This window comes from Elgaria multicarinata, chromosome 5, assembly GCF_023053635.1.
Source record: "Elgaria multicarinata webbii isolate HBS135686 ecotype San Diego chromosome 5, rElgMul1.1.pri, whole genome shotgun sequence".
NCBI classification, from domain to species: domain Eukaryota; kingdom Metazoa; phylum Chordata; class Lepidosauria; order Squamata; family Anguidae; genus Elgaria; species Elgaria multicarinata.
The window spans coordinates 6,163,999-6,176,840 of record NC_086175.1 but is presented as its reverse complement, the minus strand read 5'-3'; the positions used below and the strand labels follow the sequence as shown (position 1 = coordinate 6,176,840).

Sequence of the window (12,842 nt, the reverse complement as noted above, 5' to 3'; positions counted from 1 at the left end):
GGTAGAATATTTAATCATTCACAATATAGAGAAGCAGCAGAATTTCCATGATCTCAGATACCATGTATCTGCATAAGTAATTGACCTGAGACTCAGTATAAGTATGATGTGAACCACCCAGAGAGCTTCAGCTATTGGGCCGTATAAAAATGTAATAAATAAATAAAATAAAATAAATAAATATAAGCATCTCCTTCCAGTCAAAAGAAGAGTATCTTTTCGAAGAATGAGCAATTCTTACTTTTACACACTCAAAATTATTACTTTTTATCTGACCACAAGGGTGAAGTGTGCCTTAGATTTTAGTCCAGGAACACAAGGTGTGTTGGCTAACGCTGCTTACATAAAGCTCATTTTCTTATGACTTGGGGAAGAGTATCACATCCATTTTTCTATTTGTTATTTATTTCTATTCCAACAAAATCACATTAATCAAAGCTGGCTAAATTGTGGCCCGCAAACAACGAAAAGCATTTTAAAAATAGACACAGTTAATTTTTTGGTGTCTTATTCTTTTATTTGATTTCAATTTTCCTTCCCTGACTACCTCTGGAACTCTGTCAAACATCCACTCAAATGGTGATACAATTCAGCACTTTGGCATTGGAAAAAGCAGGGGAAGGAGCACAACACTCAACTATTACAACATTTTGTAATAGCAAAATGTCCGGGGGGGGGGGAGTCTTCCCATGTCAGGAACAGCAGATAGCTGAGCATCAAAAACAAAAGGTTATGCATAGCCTCTGCCTGTCAGAACAATCTCTGATCAGCTACTTTTGGGAAGTGCTAAAAGCGTGCCATGTTATGGAAAACTAGACGTCTGAAAAAGACGGAGGAGAAGGAGGAGGAGAAACCACAGGGCTCCAAACTGCAGTCAGGTTGGCTTTGTGGGGACTGATTATCTTGGTTCACTGAATCTTTCAAGAGTACAGAAGAAAAACCCTCAGCCAATAGTTTCCTGGGACTACTTAGTGAACAGCATTTTAAAAACAAAACCCAGAAAACTTGTCAGTTACAAGGTGGAAGAGATTATGGTTTTGTTCAAATAATTAAACTCTCACTTTAAGTCTCCCTTTTAGGATGGAAATGCTGTTGTGTCACATGCAAAGATAAAATGGATATACACCCCATCTCTTTAATTTACAAGGCTTTGCATTTAATACTGAAACAGATAAAACAGAATACGAAGCGAAGAAAACTGCTTTGAAATTATATATTGGGAGCTACACATCCCTTCCCATCCTTTCCTTTAAAAAAATGCATCTTATCTAAGGGTATGTACAAAGGTATCTTAAGACAGGGCTTCCATGGGCTCAACCTAACTTTCTCCTGACCTTTCTGGGAAAAGATAGATGTATCTACCAGAAAATCTAACGCTGGTCTGCCATCAGCTTTGCCCATTCCTCTGTGCTTCAGGTATGCGACCTACCTTTTTAATTTCAAAATTATATGTACATTTATTCAATTAAGGGTACATTTGTTCAATTATTATCAGTATTATTGTTGTTATTATTCAGAGATGGGCCAATTAGCCAGTGACAACTTGCTTCTGCGGCAAATGGACAGGACCGATTTTCTGGTCCTGATCCTATATAAACTCACTTCCTCAGTCCCCTGAACCAGCTATGTCACTTATCCACCAGCAAGCCCCTGACAGAGAAGAAGGGGTGAGAACAATTGTGTTTCTAAATAAACAAGTTTTTAGTTAAAATTATTTGCTGGGATTAAGAGAAAGAATATTGTTGTGCAGAACAGGTCGTTCTTAGTAGAGTGAAGACATAGGTATTCCTCTGTTTAGCTACCCAATTGTACATTATAATCCATCTGATTTATTACCCTGCATGACAGCTGGGTCCTGACTACAGACGGGAAGTTCACTTGAAGTTTACAGATCTCTTTTTGTCATAAAACTCTGAGCACAGGCATCAATCTCTCTTCTAATTTGCCCATGACACTTTCCAGGAGGAAAACTGGCAGAATGTTTGGTTTCCTCTTTAGCACAGCTTGTTGATGATTTCAGCTAATTTTGTTTAAGTAACATAAAGGAATGCAGTGCACTATTAATTTGGCTGCTGCATCTTTAAGACCCCCCTTGGTTTATCAGATCTAGTTGCTGCTACTAGATAGAAACGAAAACTTTTGGCAGGTTGGGTACTGTAGCTGTAGGCAGCCCTGGTGTTAGGGGCTGGGATTTCTGCCCACAGTGGCTGCAGGGTGGCTGACCTGCCTGTGGGGGTGAAGGTACGACATGCAGCAGTGACAGCTGCAGCCCTGCATCAGGCAAACACAGCCTATTTGGTGTTTGCAGGGGTCTGGAAAGTGGGAAGCGCAAACCCTGGTGGGCAGAGAGGCAAAAACAGGAGTGGGGATTCTTCCCATTCTCCCCACTACCTAAAGGGCATGCCCTGGCACTGGGCAAGAGGTACTGCCCAACACCAGGGAGCCATAAAACTGTGGTGGTAAAGACTACTCAGCCCTTTTGAGCATCGCTGTAGGGAATGGGGGGGGGGGGGCTTGCTCATTGAAAGTTGCAGTCCACTAATTAAGGGGCCAATGTGAAAGTGCTGGGAGGCAAGCACCGAGTATCCCGACAAACCGTCCACACTGGACAGGTTGGTGGTGCTCTACTCATTGCTTTTGGCATAAAATTGTTTTTCTGTAGTCTGAAATAAGGGGGGAGGGGAAGAACTCTGGGGTAAAACAAAGGAAGACAACAATCTGATGATTAGGTCACAGAGGTGCCCCATAAAAAAGTCAGTGAATAAAGTGTGGCTATTTCCAAAGTAAACATCTAGTGTGCAGGCCTCCTTAGTCTGGAAGTCGTGCTCTTGTTTTCATGTATGGAAGCCATCATGTACCGAAGCCCAGAGAGCTTCGGCTATTGGGCGGTATAAAAATGTAATTAATTAAATAAATAAAATAAATAAATGAATTCCTTCTCTGTGAACAAAGTAGTTGATGTTTCTCAATAGTCCACTGTGCTTTATTGGTGTCCTACAAGCAGTGTCAGATTCAGTTACGATACAACTTTAGTTTTCCCATTCAAGCACTGAGTTTTGATGATCCAGGCTAATGTGCCCTAACTGCCCTTTCTAGTTCCCTGCTGTTCCCATGGGCAGATGGTATCCAAGCTGGTCATCTTGAAAGTAGAGGAGAAAGCATCCACAATGGAACCCCTTAAGGACACACAAACTTCCACTGCCTAGCTTACTCAGGTGCTCCATGTAACATGAGAGCATCAATGCTGTTGGGGGTGGGGTGGGGGTCGCTCTTTGATAGGCATGGCACCCTGGCAAATGCCAACCTTTGCCCCTCTCTGGAGCCAGTCATGTGTCCAAGTACCAGTGTGGAGAAGGGGGTGCTGTTAAAAATGGCAGTCCTGCCAGATCCAGATATCACCACCTGTAGTGAGAAGTGGTTTACATGTGGGGTGGCCCCACCTTGTGTTTTATGCTCCAGTCCCTCCTCTCCAAAGATGAGCGATTAAACAAAACAGAAAATATAACTGAATGATGGTGTTTTTATGGCATGTAAGATGGCCCAGAGGTGGTGGTTTTAAATTAATTCTACAGCACAGCTCCATCATGATGATTCTTATGCTCAAACATAAACAGGAATGGAAGTAAAACAAGAAAAGAAAAACAAACCTTTATGTGAATCTAAAGAAAATGTGTAAGAGTACAAAGCCTTAGAGTAGAGAATGCCCTAAACACAGGAGATAAGTAATAACAAAGAAGAAGTGCGAGATCTTCATAAAGCGAAGAACTACAAGAGTTGCCCATTCATTTATAACTGGCTGTTTTCTCCTCTCATTTGAAACATACCTTCCTTTTTTTAGACCTTCCTTCAGCTTGCAAGGTCCTAGTGCACTGCTCCACACATTCCGAGAAGCTCACATTACTGTGGTCAGCGCTGTAATCCAGGTCGGCTAGTCTAGCCAAGGAGAGGATATAGTTACATGCTATCCTCAGGATGGCCAGTTTGGATAGCTTCTGTCCATAGGAATAGCAGGGAACCTAGAAAGGGCAATAAGGGTAAATTAGGCAGTGAGCAGATTTGCTTAAGAGCTTCTACCGTAAGTACGAACAGGCCTGACAGTCACATGAGCTTCTTTCCATATTGAAAGTCTCAGCAGCAATGCGACTTTGTAGGGAATGCATGTGTTGCAATAAAGGGACTTGTGTGGCTCAGTGGGACCACATTTCCATTTGGAAACGGCAACAATTTATCTATGAGTAACCCCATTCACGAATCTTTTGGTAAAAGTATTCAGCACTCAGAATGTGAGGCGAGACCTTGGCACAGGGAACGTTTTTCAATGCTGTTCCTTCCCTCTTATTTCTGCCCTTCCTTCTCATTTCCCTTTCTTTTCTATAGCAACTTTAGCTTTCCCAGAGAGGAGCTATGTCTATTTATTTATTTATTTTTAAAGTGTCCTATACCAATCTTCACCCATAGTGAATGTACAAATTACAGCATACAAAGATAAGATAGTAGATTAACAATAAAGTAAAATGAAACATCACTCAAAAATGAGAGGGATAGAAAAAACAACTCATCAATCAACTAAAACCATGCTGTTTTTTGTTTTGTTTTGAAATCCATTAAAATGCTCAGGCAAATAAAATCATTTTAACCTGGTGCCTAACAAAACACAACATTGGTGCCAGGTGAATATCCCTTGGGAGAGCATGCCAGAGTTCGGGTGCTGCTACAGAAAAGGCCCTCTTGTGCCCTCATGATGCACTTCTCTTACTGAAGGTTCATCCAATGATCTAAATGCACAGGCACTTTGGGCAGGTTGGTATGGAGGGAGGTCTTCCTGAAGGATTCGATGTTCAGTCCTATTCCTAGCTATATGAATAAATAAATAAATAAATAATAGCTTCTCCAGAGACAGCAGCCACAATCAGTAGACACTGCTGCCCCTAGGCTGGCTGCTCAGGAAGACAGGCACGGGCTTCTTCAGAGGAGGCTGGAACTAGAACATTCCCCTCAGGGGCCCTGTGGTTGGGGCTGTGGGTATGGCGTGTAGCGAGCTACCCTGCCTGAAGTAAGGAGGTCAGTTGGACCAGCGAGACACCGTCTAATATCCCCTTTCATGTTTCCATTTCTTCAGTAATAAATAACATATGCTCAAGAAGAGACCTATTTGGTAGGGATAACCTCTTTGCCTTTTGGGGAGGCCTTCTTAAAATTGTGTTAATGTGAGTAGCTAGAGGCCCTGAGGCTTCTGCTTATTCCCCAGGCTCTCTAGAAGTTAGATCTCGGAGGTGGGAGAGGAGGTTGTATCTTGTCCATAGAGTACATGTATATAAATTCATGCATCTGAATACTAATCAGCCTATAGAGCACAGTCTACCATCTTTTAAGTAGAAGCTGGTTTTTATTTTGAACTATTCCTTATGTAATAGAGTAATTATATATTTCTAAAAGCACCTTTAATTCCAAGAACCTTCTTCATTTCAAAATCAGTGCAGAACAAGAGTAAATTAATACAACCTAGAGCAGCAATTGGTGTATAGTCAAGTAGCATAGTGGCGGTGCTTAAGCAGTGATCCTTTGGAGAGAAGAAGGTTGTTACAAGTACATAAAAGTGTCCCTGGTTTAACACGTGAGATTATAGATTCATAGAATAGCAGAGTTGGAAGGGGCCTACAAGGCCATCGAGTCCAACCCCCTGCTCAGTGCAGGAATCCACCCTAAAGCATTATTATTATTATTATTATTATTATTATTATTATTATTATTTATTTATTTATTTATTTATTTATATAGCACCATCAGTGTACATGGTGCTGTACAGAGTAAAACAGTAAATAGCAAGACCCTGCCGCATGACAGATGGTTGTCCAGCTGCCTCTTGAAGGCCTCTAGTGTGGGAGTGGCCACAACCTCCCTAGGTAACTGATGTTGGAGAGTATTAACTGCAGATGCTAAACTTGTTGCTTTTCCAAAGATCACAGTTATAATACCTCAGACTTACTCTTACCTACCTCTTTACCATAAACCTGATGGTAAAAATCCAGATTTCTTAGTTGTTTTATTTGCAAAGAGACAACAATCCTTCTGCTTTTATTTTGCTTAAGAGGTGATCAACAACTGTCACTGCCTATATAGGATAAATGTTCCATTTATGAATGGTCAGAGGCTGTGCATATTCTGTCCAATTTATGTCCTCTAGCTATTGTCTATGTTGTTTAAAGCTCAAAGCAGCCTGCTGCAGAAACCACAGGCTGACCTTCGTTCCTAGACTGCAGCTGCACACATCTGCTGAGTGCTGCCAAAGCCACCACAGCTCTAGATGAGTTGATACTGTTGTGAGAATCAAAACAGCAGCACCCTTCAAGTCCAGGGTCACTGAAGGTAGTGTAAAAGAACAATCACTGCTCAAGGTGCTCACATTCATTCTACTGTCACCTCCAATTAAGTAGTTTGGCAGGTTTTGAAGATGTTCCAGAAGGTTGAAACACAACCTGTTAATGCAAAAGAGATGGTGAAACAAAAGAAATGTGTGGAAAGCAAAATCTCTCTCAATTTTCAGCTCTTTTAAAAACTGCTGTTTGTGTCTAGTCTACTTTTCTTTATGTATTAATAAATATACTTGTGTACTTACAGTCGATTCTGCTCTAATATCTTATAGATTGTGTTATATTCTGTCCTTTACATGCTGAGGTGTGCTTAAAATTCCTGAAGTCATTGCGTGGTAGGATTACCCATAGTCAGTTCCTTGTAAACTGAAGTGGGGTCAGGGATTGGTTGGGGATAGGTAATCAAGGATTGCAAGATCTGTTATATTCACAGGTGGGCAGAAAGTAAGTCTGGATCTGTTGGTCCATGTCTGGGTGGTTTGCAAGCAGGATTTCTCACTCCCAATTTCAGCAGCAACAAACTTATCCCCCGCCCCCTAAATTAAACTGCTGAAACTGAGAACACTTGGGGTAACCAGGAGTGGAATTCCGAGTGGAAGAACTGTGTGCTCTGTTCAGTCTTCAAGACAAATGCCTGGGCTCAGAATTCTCTAATTCCAAGCGTCTGTCTTGGCACCAGACATTAGTTGGTGGATCTCAGGGCTCCAGTTAAAAAACAAAACAGATCCCGCAAGACTTTCCTCTTTGCGTTGAGACTTTCCTCTTTGCCCAGGCATATGGCGGCACATCCTAATTACCCACATGTTTAGTTTTTAATCGGTTTTTAATGCTTTATGTGTGTATGTTCTGTGTTTTAGAGTTTTAAATTTTGTATACTTGTTTTTACCTCAATTTTAGAATTTCTGTAAACCGCCCAGAGAGCCCTGGCTATGGGAGCGGTATATAAGTTTAATAAATAAATAAATAAATAAATAAGCCTGAATTTGTTGACTGCCCATACTACCAGATGAGAAAATCCACTAAACAGCTGCATTAGAGGCAACTATGTGATGCATACAATATGTAGGAAGTTTGAATACTCTGTACTTGAGGAGGGAGGCTGCATGTTTTTGAAATATATCTGCAAATGTATCTTTTTATGATTTTTGGTAAGTGCAATGTGATGAATTTACCTATGTACTGATTGCCCAACAGCTGTGCAAAGAGGGACTACAACAAGTAGAATGAAGGATATCTCACTGTCAAACTGTTTTAGGGTTACACTAGTTCAAATGTGAATTGTGTGTGAATTGCTGGGTGGCCTTTGGATTGATTCCAATGGTGCATGTATGTGAAATGACTTATTGGAGTGTGTTACTCATGCAGCTTGCTCAGAGATGAGACTATGAACAATCTTTTCCATGCACATGAGCAGGAAATCAAATCTCTACATGAGCTCTTAATGCAGTGAAGAAGTCCTCTTAGTTCTTCCTCTAGGCAACAATCCTGTACACACATACCTGGGTGTAAATACCATTGAACTCAGAGAGATTTTCTATAGAAGGCATGTATTGTTCGCTCATGATTCCTCACTTATAGTAGTTTGCGGGTTCTTTACATGATGTTGTCATCTTCCCTCCTGTGCTTTGCAACCATTACAGCGGGGTTTTTTTTTCCTATCAAGGAAAATCTGGCATTTCTGTGAATTGCAGCATGAGACCCTCATGTTTTTGAGGAATTCTGCAATATCACAGTGACACCTAGTGGTTGTGTAATGGAACATATAGAAAGGTAGCGGAAAAAACCTCCGGGAAAAAACACACGTAAAGGAGCTGGTCTTAATCCTGCAAAGAATCCAGAAGGGAAAAACTTGGTAAAGCGGTGGGTTAAAAGCCTCATGTAGAAAACCCCAACAAGACTTACATCTGAGAAGACATGTATAGGATTATGCTGTTACTTCACCGTTTGTGTTTTCAATAATGTTTTAAAAACAAATCTATAAGGTATTTAGTATGACAGAGCCACTCACAGTACTCTTGAATGGCTTGTTGCTTCTAACTTAAGAAACACTGCACTAACCAACTGTTGTTGTGCTGACCCCCACCCCCGCTTCTTCTTTTTTGATATGGCATGGGGATCTCGTATTAAAGTTGCTTCTGAAACAGCTTCTGAAACTATTTACATGAAGCACAGGATGGGGTGGTGGTGGAACTGTTGCTTGTTTGAAGCAAAACATGTCTAAAGCCCACTTGGACTCATGGAACAACTTTCACAGTTCTTTGGAACCTGGCCAGTAAACTTGCAACTTCAAAACCAACAAATTGTCACATGGTGTAGTTTATGGGCAAATTGTCTTAATGCAAAAGGAAGCAACATCCTGGGAACAAAAGATACTCTTGAAATTCACACAGGTAATTTCAGTTTCTCAAGGACAACAGTAATGGGATGATGAGGGAAGGTTGTTGCTGTTCTTTTAATTCATAGTCCTCGTTACTGTTTCCAAGAATGCCTCCCATCTTGGCTGAGTTCCTGCCATTTTAGCACTTCCTTTTTCATTATTAAGAGAGGCACCCAAGACACCTAGTTCAAATCTGGATACATGCTTTTTTAGGCTTGGAATATTGAGACTGGACTCTTGGTTAAACAATTTAAATAAGAAGTAAGAAAATGGCAAAAAGTTAGTTAAATCTTTTCAATGAGAGAGAGAGAGAGAGAATAACTTCAAAATGAGCCATTGTGTATGCATAGTATCTTTAGATGCTTGGAGTTTTGGTCTTAAATCAAACAGTTACACATGTGATATACTTGTGTTCTGATTGTGGTAAATTGTGGTGTAGGCTGCAATCCTATGGACACTTAACTGGCTGGGAGTTAAGTGTACACAGTGGAACTTTCTTCTGTGTAGAATTGCACTGTATTTCTTGTGGTCAGAGAAGGTAAATAATGTGAATTTTCCTGATTGGAGTTGACTTGATGGCATGTTGGCTATTTCCAAACCTTTCTGTGTCCTGTTTCTGAACACAGGTTATGTGTGGATGTGGATGAGGCACTTACAGTATTACAGATAGTATTTGTAGTGATATGAATGATGCCTCAATATAACAAATGATTTAAAGAGAGGAAATAACCAATGGTCTGGTTTCATATAAGACAGCTTCGTGGAATCTCAGAATTTAAAATATACATTTTAAAGGCAGGATCCATGGTGACCTGTTGACTTCTACCATGCCTGGTTAACTCATATCAGCTAAACTTTTGTTCTGACACTTCACTCCTAGTTTAGCAATAGGAATATATAATATCAGGATCCCAAAATATGCTCTTTTTGACACTTATAACTACTTTGTAGTATCTCAATCAGCATCTGCTGTATGAAGTGTTTTATGTCCTGTCCTGAATATTTGGTGTTATGATGGATTTTAATATATTTAATGGATTTTAACCTGTTACATGTTACATAGTGTCTGTTGCTAACAATTACAGTAGATTTTAGGATGTACAAGATTTCAGCTACCAGGTTGCTCATGGCAACCAAGTTCGAATTGGTCTGGATTTCCTGATAAGACAGGTGTTCACAGTACCTGGGCTACAGAAAACTTTCTGCTAAGATAAAGGAAAGGGGGGACTGAAAAGGGGACAGTTGTTTGTGTAACTGTATAAAGGCAGGGGGCTTCAAAGCAGGGGGCAGTTCCCTTCCCTGAGCGGCTGGGAGCGCTGTCGCAATGGTGACTCTGACTTGCGATAAAAGTGCTTTTGCTTGTGAATGGTGCCTGGGTCATGTTGGTGTTTGGTCAGTGGCAAGGAAATCCATGATAATGTGAATCAAATTAGATTGCATTGGTAGAATTTGAAAGGCAACACTGTACCTTACAATACAGCACAAAACAAGACCTCCTTTGCAATGGGCCCGAATACACTGCTAAATTTCCCTATCTTCTAAGGAACCTGGCTTATTTTTTGCGTTGGAAGTTTAAAGTATTTTAAAGCCCCACTGGGAAGCTAGTTGGCCGGCATGCCAATGAGTCTTTTTAGAACAAACAGTGAAACTTAAATATCTCATTGTTTTGTGTCGTGATGTGTGCCAAAAAATTTCAAGAAGACATGGGTAAATACACAGAGATTAAAGCTTTTGGTTCTGTAATAGCTAAACGGATAAAACAAGTCTGACTTTTCTCTTGCCACCTCTGCTTCCAGGTATCTGTTTGAGGGTTAGTGCAAATATTCTATGGGAAGTGTGTGCACCATGCCCCTGCGCCTTTGCTTCAGTTTCTGGAGTTATTGTTTAGTGCTTCTCCATTACTGCTAATGAACATCTCCACCCCAGAAAGAGATTTATTTATTTATTTATTTATTTGATTTGATTTGATTTGTATCACACCTTTCTATTTAAAAAATGGCACTCAGGGCAGTTATTTGGAAACTTTATTTTGTGTACTACATTTAAATCCCACCCTTTCTGCAAGGAACCTAGGGCAACATACATGGAGTTAAGTGAAGAAACAGCAATTTGAACATGGTCACTTAGTGAGTTTCATGGCTGGGTAGGGATTTAAACCAACTATGGAGGCCAAAAGCGTCTTCCGCTGTTCTATGTTGCTGTACTCCATGATATTCTTGAGAGAGAAACCATGGAATACTACCAAGTAGAGTGGCAAAAGATGCTCCAACCCTTGCCACTCTGTGGTTTCTCCTGCAAGACTCTTATTCTTGAGAGAGAAACCATGGAGTAAGGTGGGCTAGAGTATCTACTTCTCTTCTCTGAGCCAGGAAAAGAAAGCCAAGGAGGGGGACCCTTACTCCCCAAGATCCTGATGAAGTTACCCACCCCCATGGGTGGGGGAGGTAAGGAGGAACTTAGGTGGGTGGATTCTCTGTGTGTAATAGAAAGAGAGAGACAAACTGACAGTGACAGTCAGTGGGGAAGATCTCTGTGTGAGAGGTTGTGAGCAGAGGGATCTCTCTCTCTCTCTCTCTCTCTCTCTCTCTCTCTCTCTCAAAATGTAGGAGATGGGGAAGTGGGCCCAAGTCACGTCCACTGCTAGCATGGGGCCTTTAACCCACTATCCTCTGTCACCTGTGGCCCTTGGGGGCAAAAAGGTTGTCCATCTCTGTCATAGGTCTATTGGGAATTCTTTGGTTGGAAGGCTAAAAATAAGAGTCTTGTGGCACATTAAAGACCAACAAATTTATCATGGCATAAATATTTGTGGATTAGAGGGCATTTTGGTTCCTCAAGACTTCCTTTTTTTTTTTTTTTTTGGCTGCAACAGACTATCCTGTTTACTCCTCTGGAAATTTACAAGAGATAAAAATGTTAGGATGGAGGTCCCTGACTTTATTTATTTATTTATTTATTTATTAAAACGAATAACCTGCCTTTCATCCACAAGGTATCCTAGGATGGTGTACATGGTGTGATAAAATACAAATACCATATAAAAACAAAAATAAAATGTAAAAATATGAGGCACTATTCAACTAATAAATCAATTGATTTAAAAATATTGTAACTGCCTGGGGAAAATGGAATATTTTGATTTTGGACTCAAGCTTGGTGCAAATTGTATCCCCCTCAGGGGTGCTTTCCAAAGTTGGGGCACTAGAAACCTTTTGTAAGTGCAAAATATATTTCTTTTGCTGATGGTACTCAGAAAAGGACCTTCTCTGAAGATCTTAATACACAGGCAAGATGATATGGGAGGACACACTCCTTGTGGGGCTGGTGGGCATATTTGGAATTTCGACAACATATTGTCATGGGTGCCATCACAAAATGGTAACCATGCGGGGTGTGCCTATTTACAACATGGCTGTTACGAAACATGCATTCACAGAAGGAAAGCATGCCCAAGAATTTGCATATAGCCAGAACTGGGATCTGAGGTAGGGCCGGATATCAAGGCCATTATGGGCCATCAGGCAAACACATACAGAGTCAATGCAAAACTTTTTAAGCGGTGAATTTTAGTGGAAATCAGTGTTCCATGTTTTCCTGAAAGCAAAAGACTAATACCTCGTCCGTGGTAGTGAACTCAAACTAAGCTTCCCCTTTTATAGCATACAAAACACAGGAAACATAAAAACACATAGAAATTTCTCACAAACATACTCAAGAAAGAGAAACAGATTGATACACTCAGACAGGATAGCCAAACATGACAGGAGATAAACATATGGGCAGACACCACCACCAGGCATGTCTACAACAGGGGAGGGAAGGGGGAGGATCTCTCGACATGCTGATTGCGAGATCCTCCCCCTAGGTTCACATGCGCAGGACGTTGCGCCCGCCATTTTTTTTAAAAAGACAGGAGCTGGAATTCACCTGTACTCCAGTGAAAAAGGAAGTGGGGTGTTGTATTTTTTAAAAAAGCTCCGACCCTGTTCCCCCCACCCCCGATGGCCCTGGACTCTCCCGAACTCAGCTCTGTCCCTCTGATGACCTCCGCTACTCGTGGGGAAGACAGAAGAAGCCAGGATGGGCGGCCACTG

The 12,842-nt window shown here is 41.0% G+C and overlaps 1 protein-coding gene across 2 annotated transcripts in view; it reads right to left on the bottom strand.

Annotated features, from left to right (window-relative positions):
- ATOH8 (atonal bHLH transcription factor 8) overlaps positions 1 to 12,842 on the bottom strand; it is a 46,516-nt gene that overhangs the window by 17,160 nt on the left and 16,514 nt on the right. Inside the window, exon 2 of one of the 2 annotated variants that reach the window (XM_063125956.1) lies at positions 3,821 to 4,016. In XM_063125956.1, coding sequence (XP_062982026.1) covers positions 3,821 to 4,016 — 196 coding nt within the window. The remainder of the gene's footprint in view (positions 1 to 3,820; positions 4,017 to 12,842) is intronic. The other variant, XM_063125957.1, reaches the window with a different exon arrangement.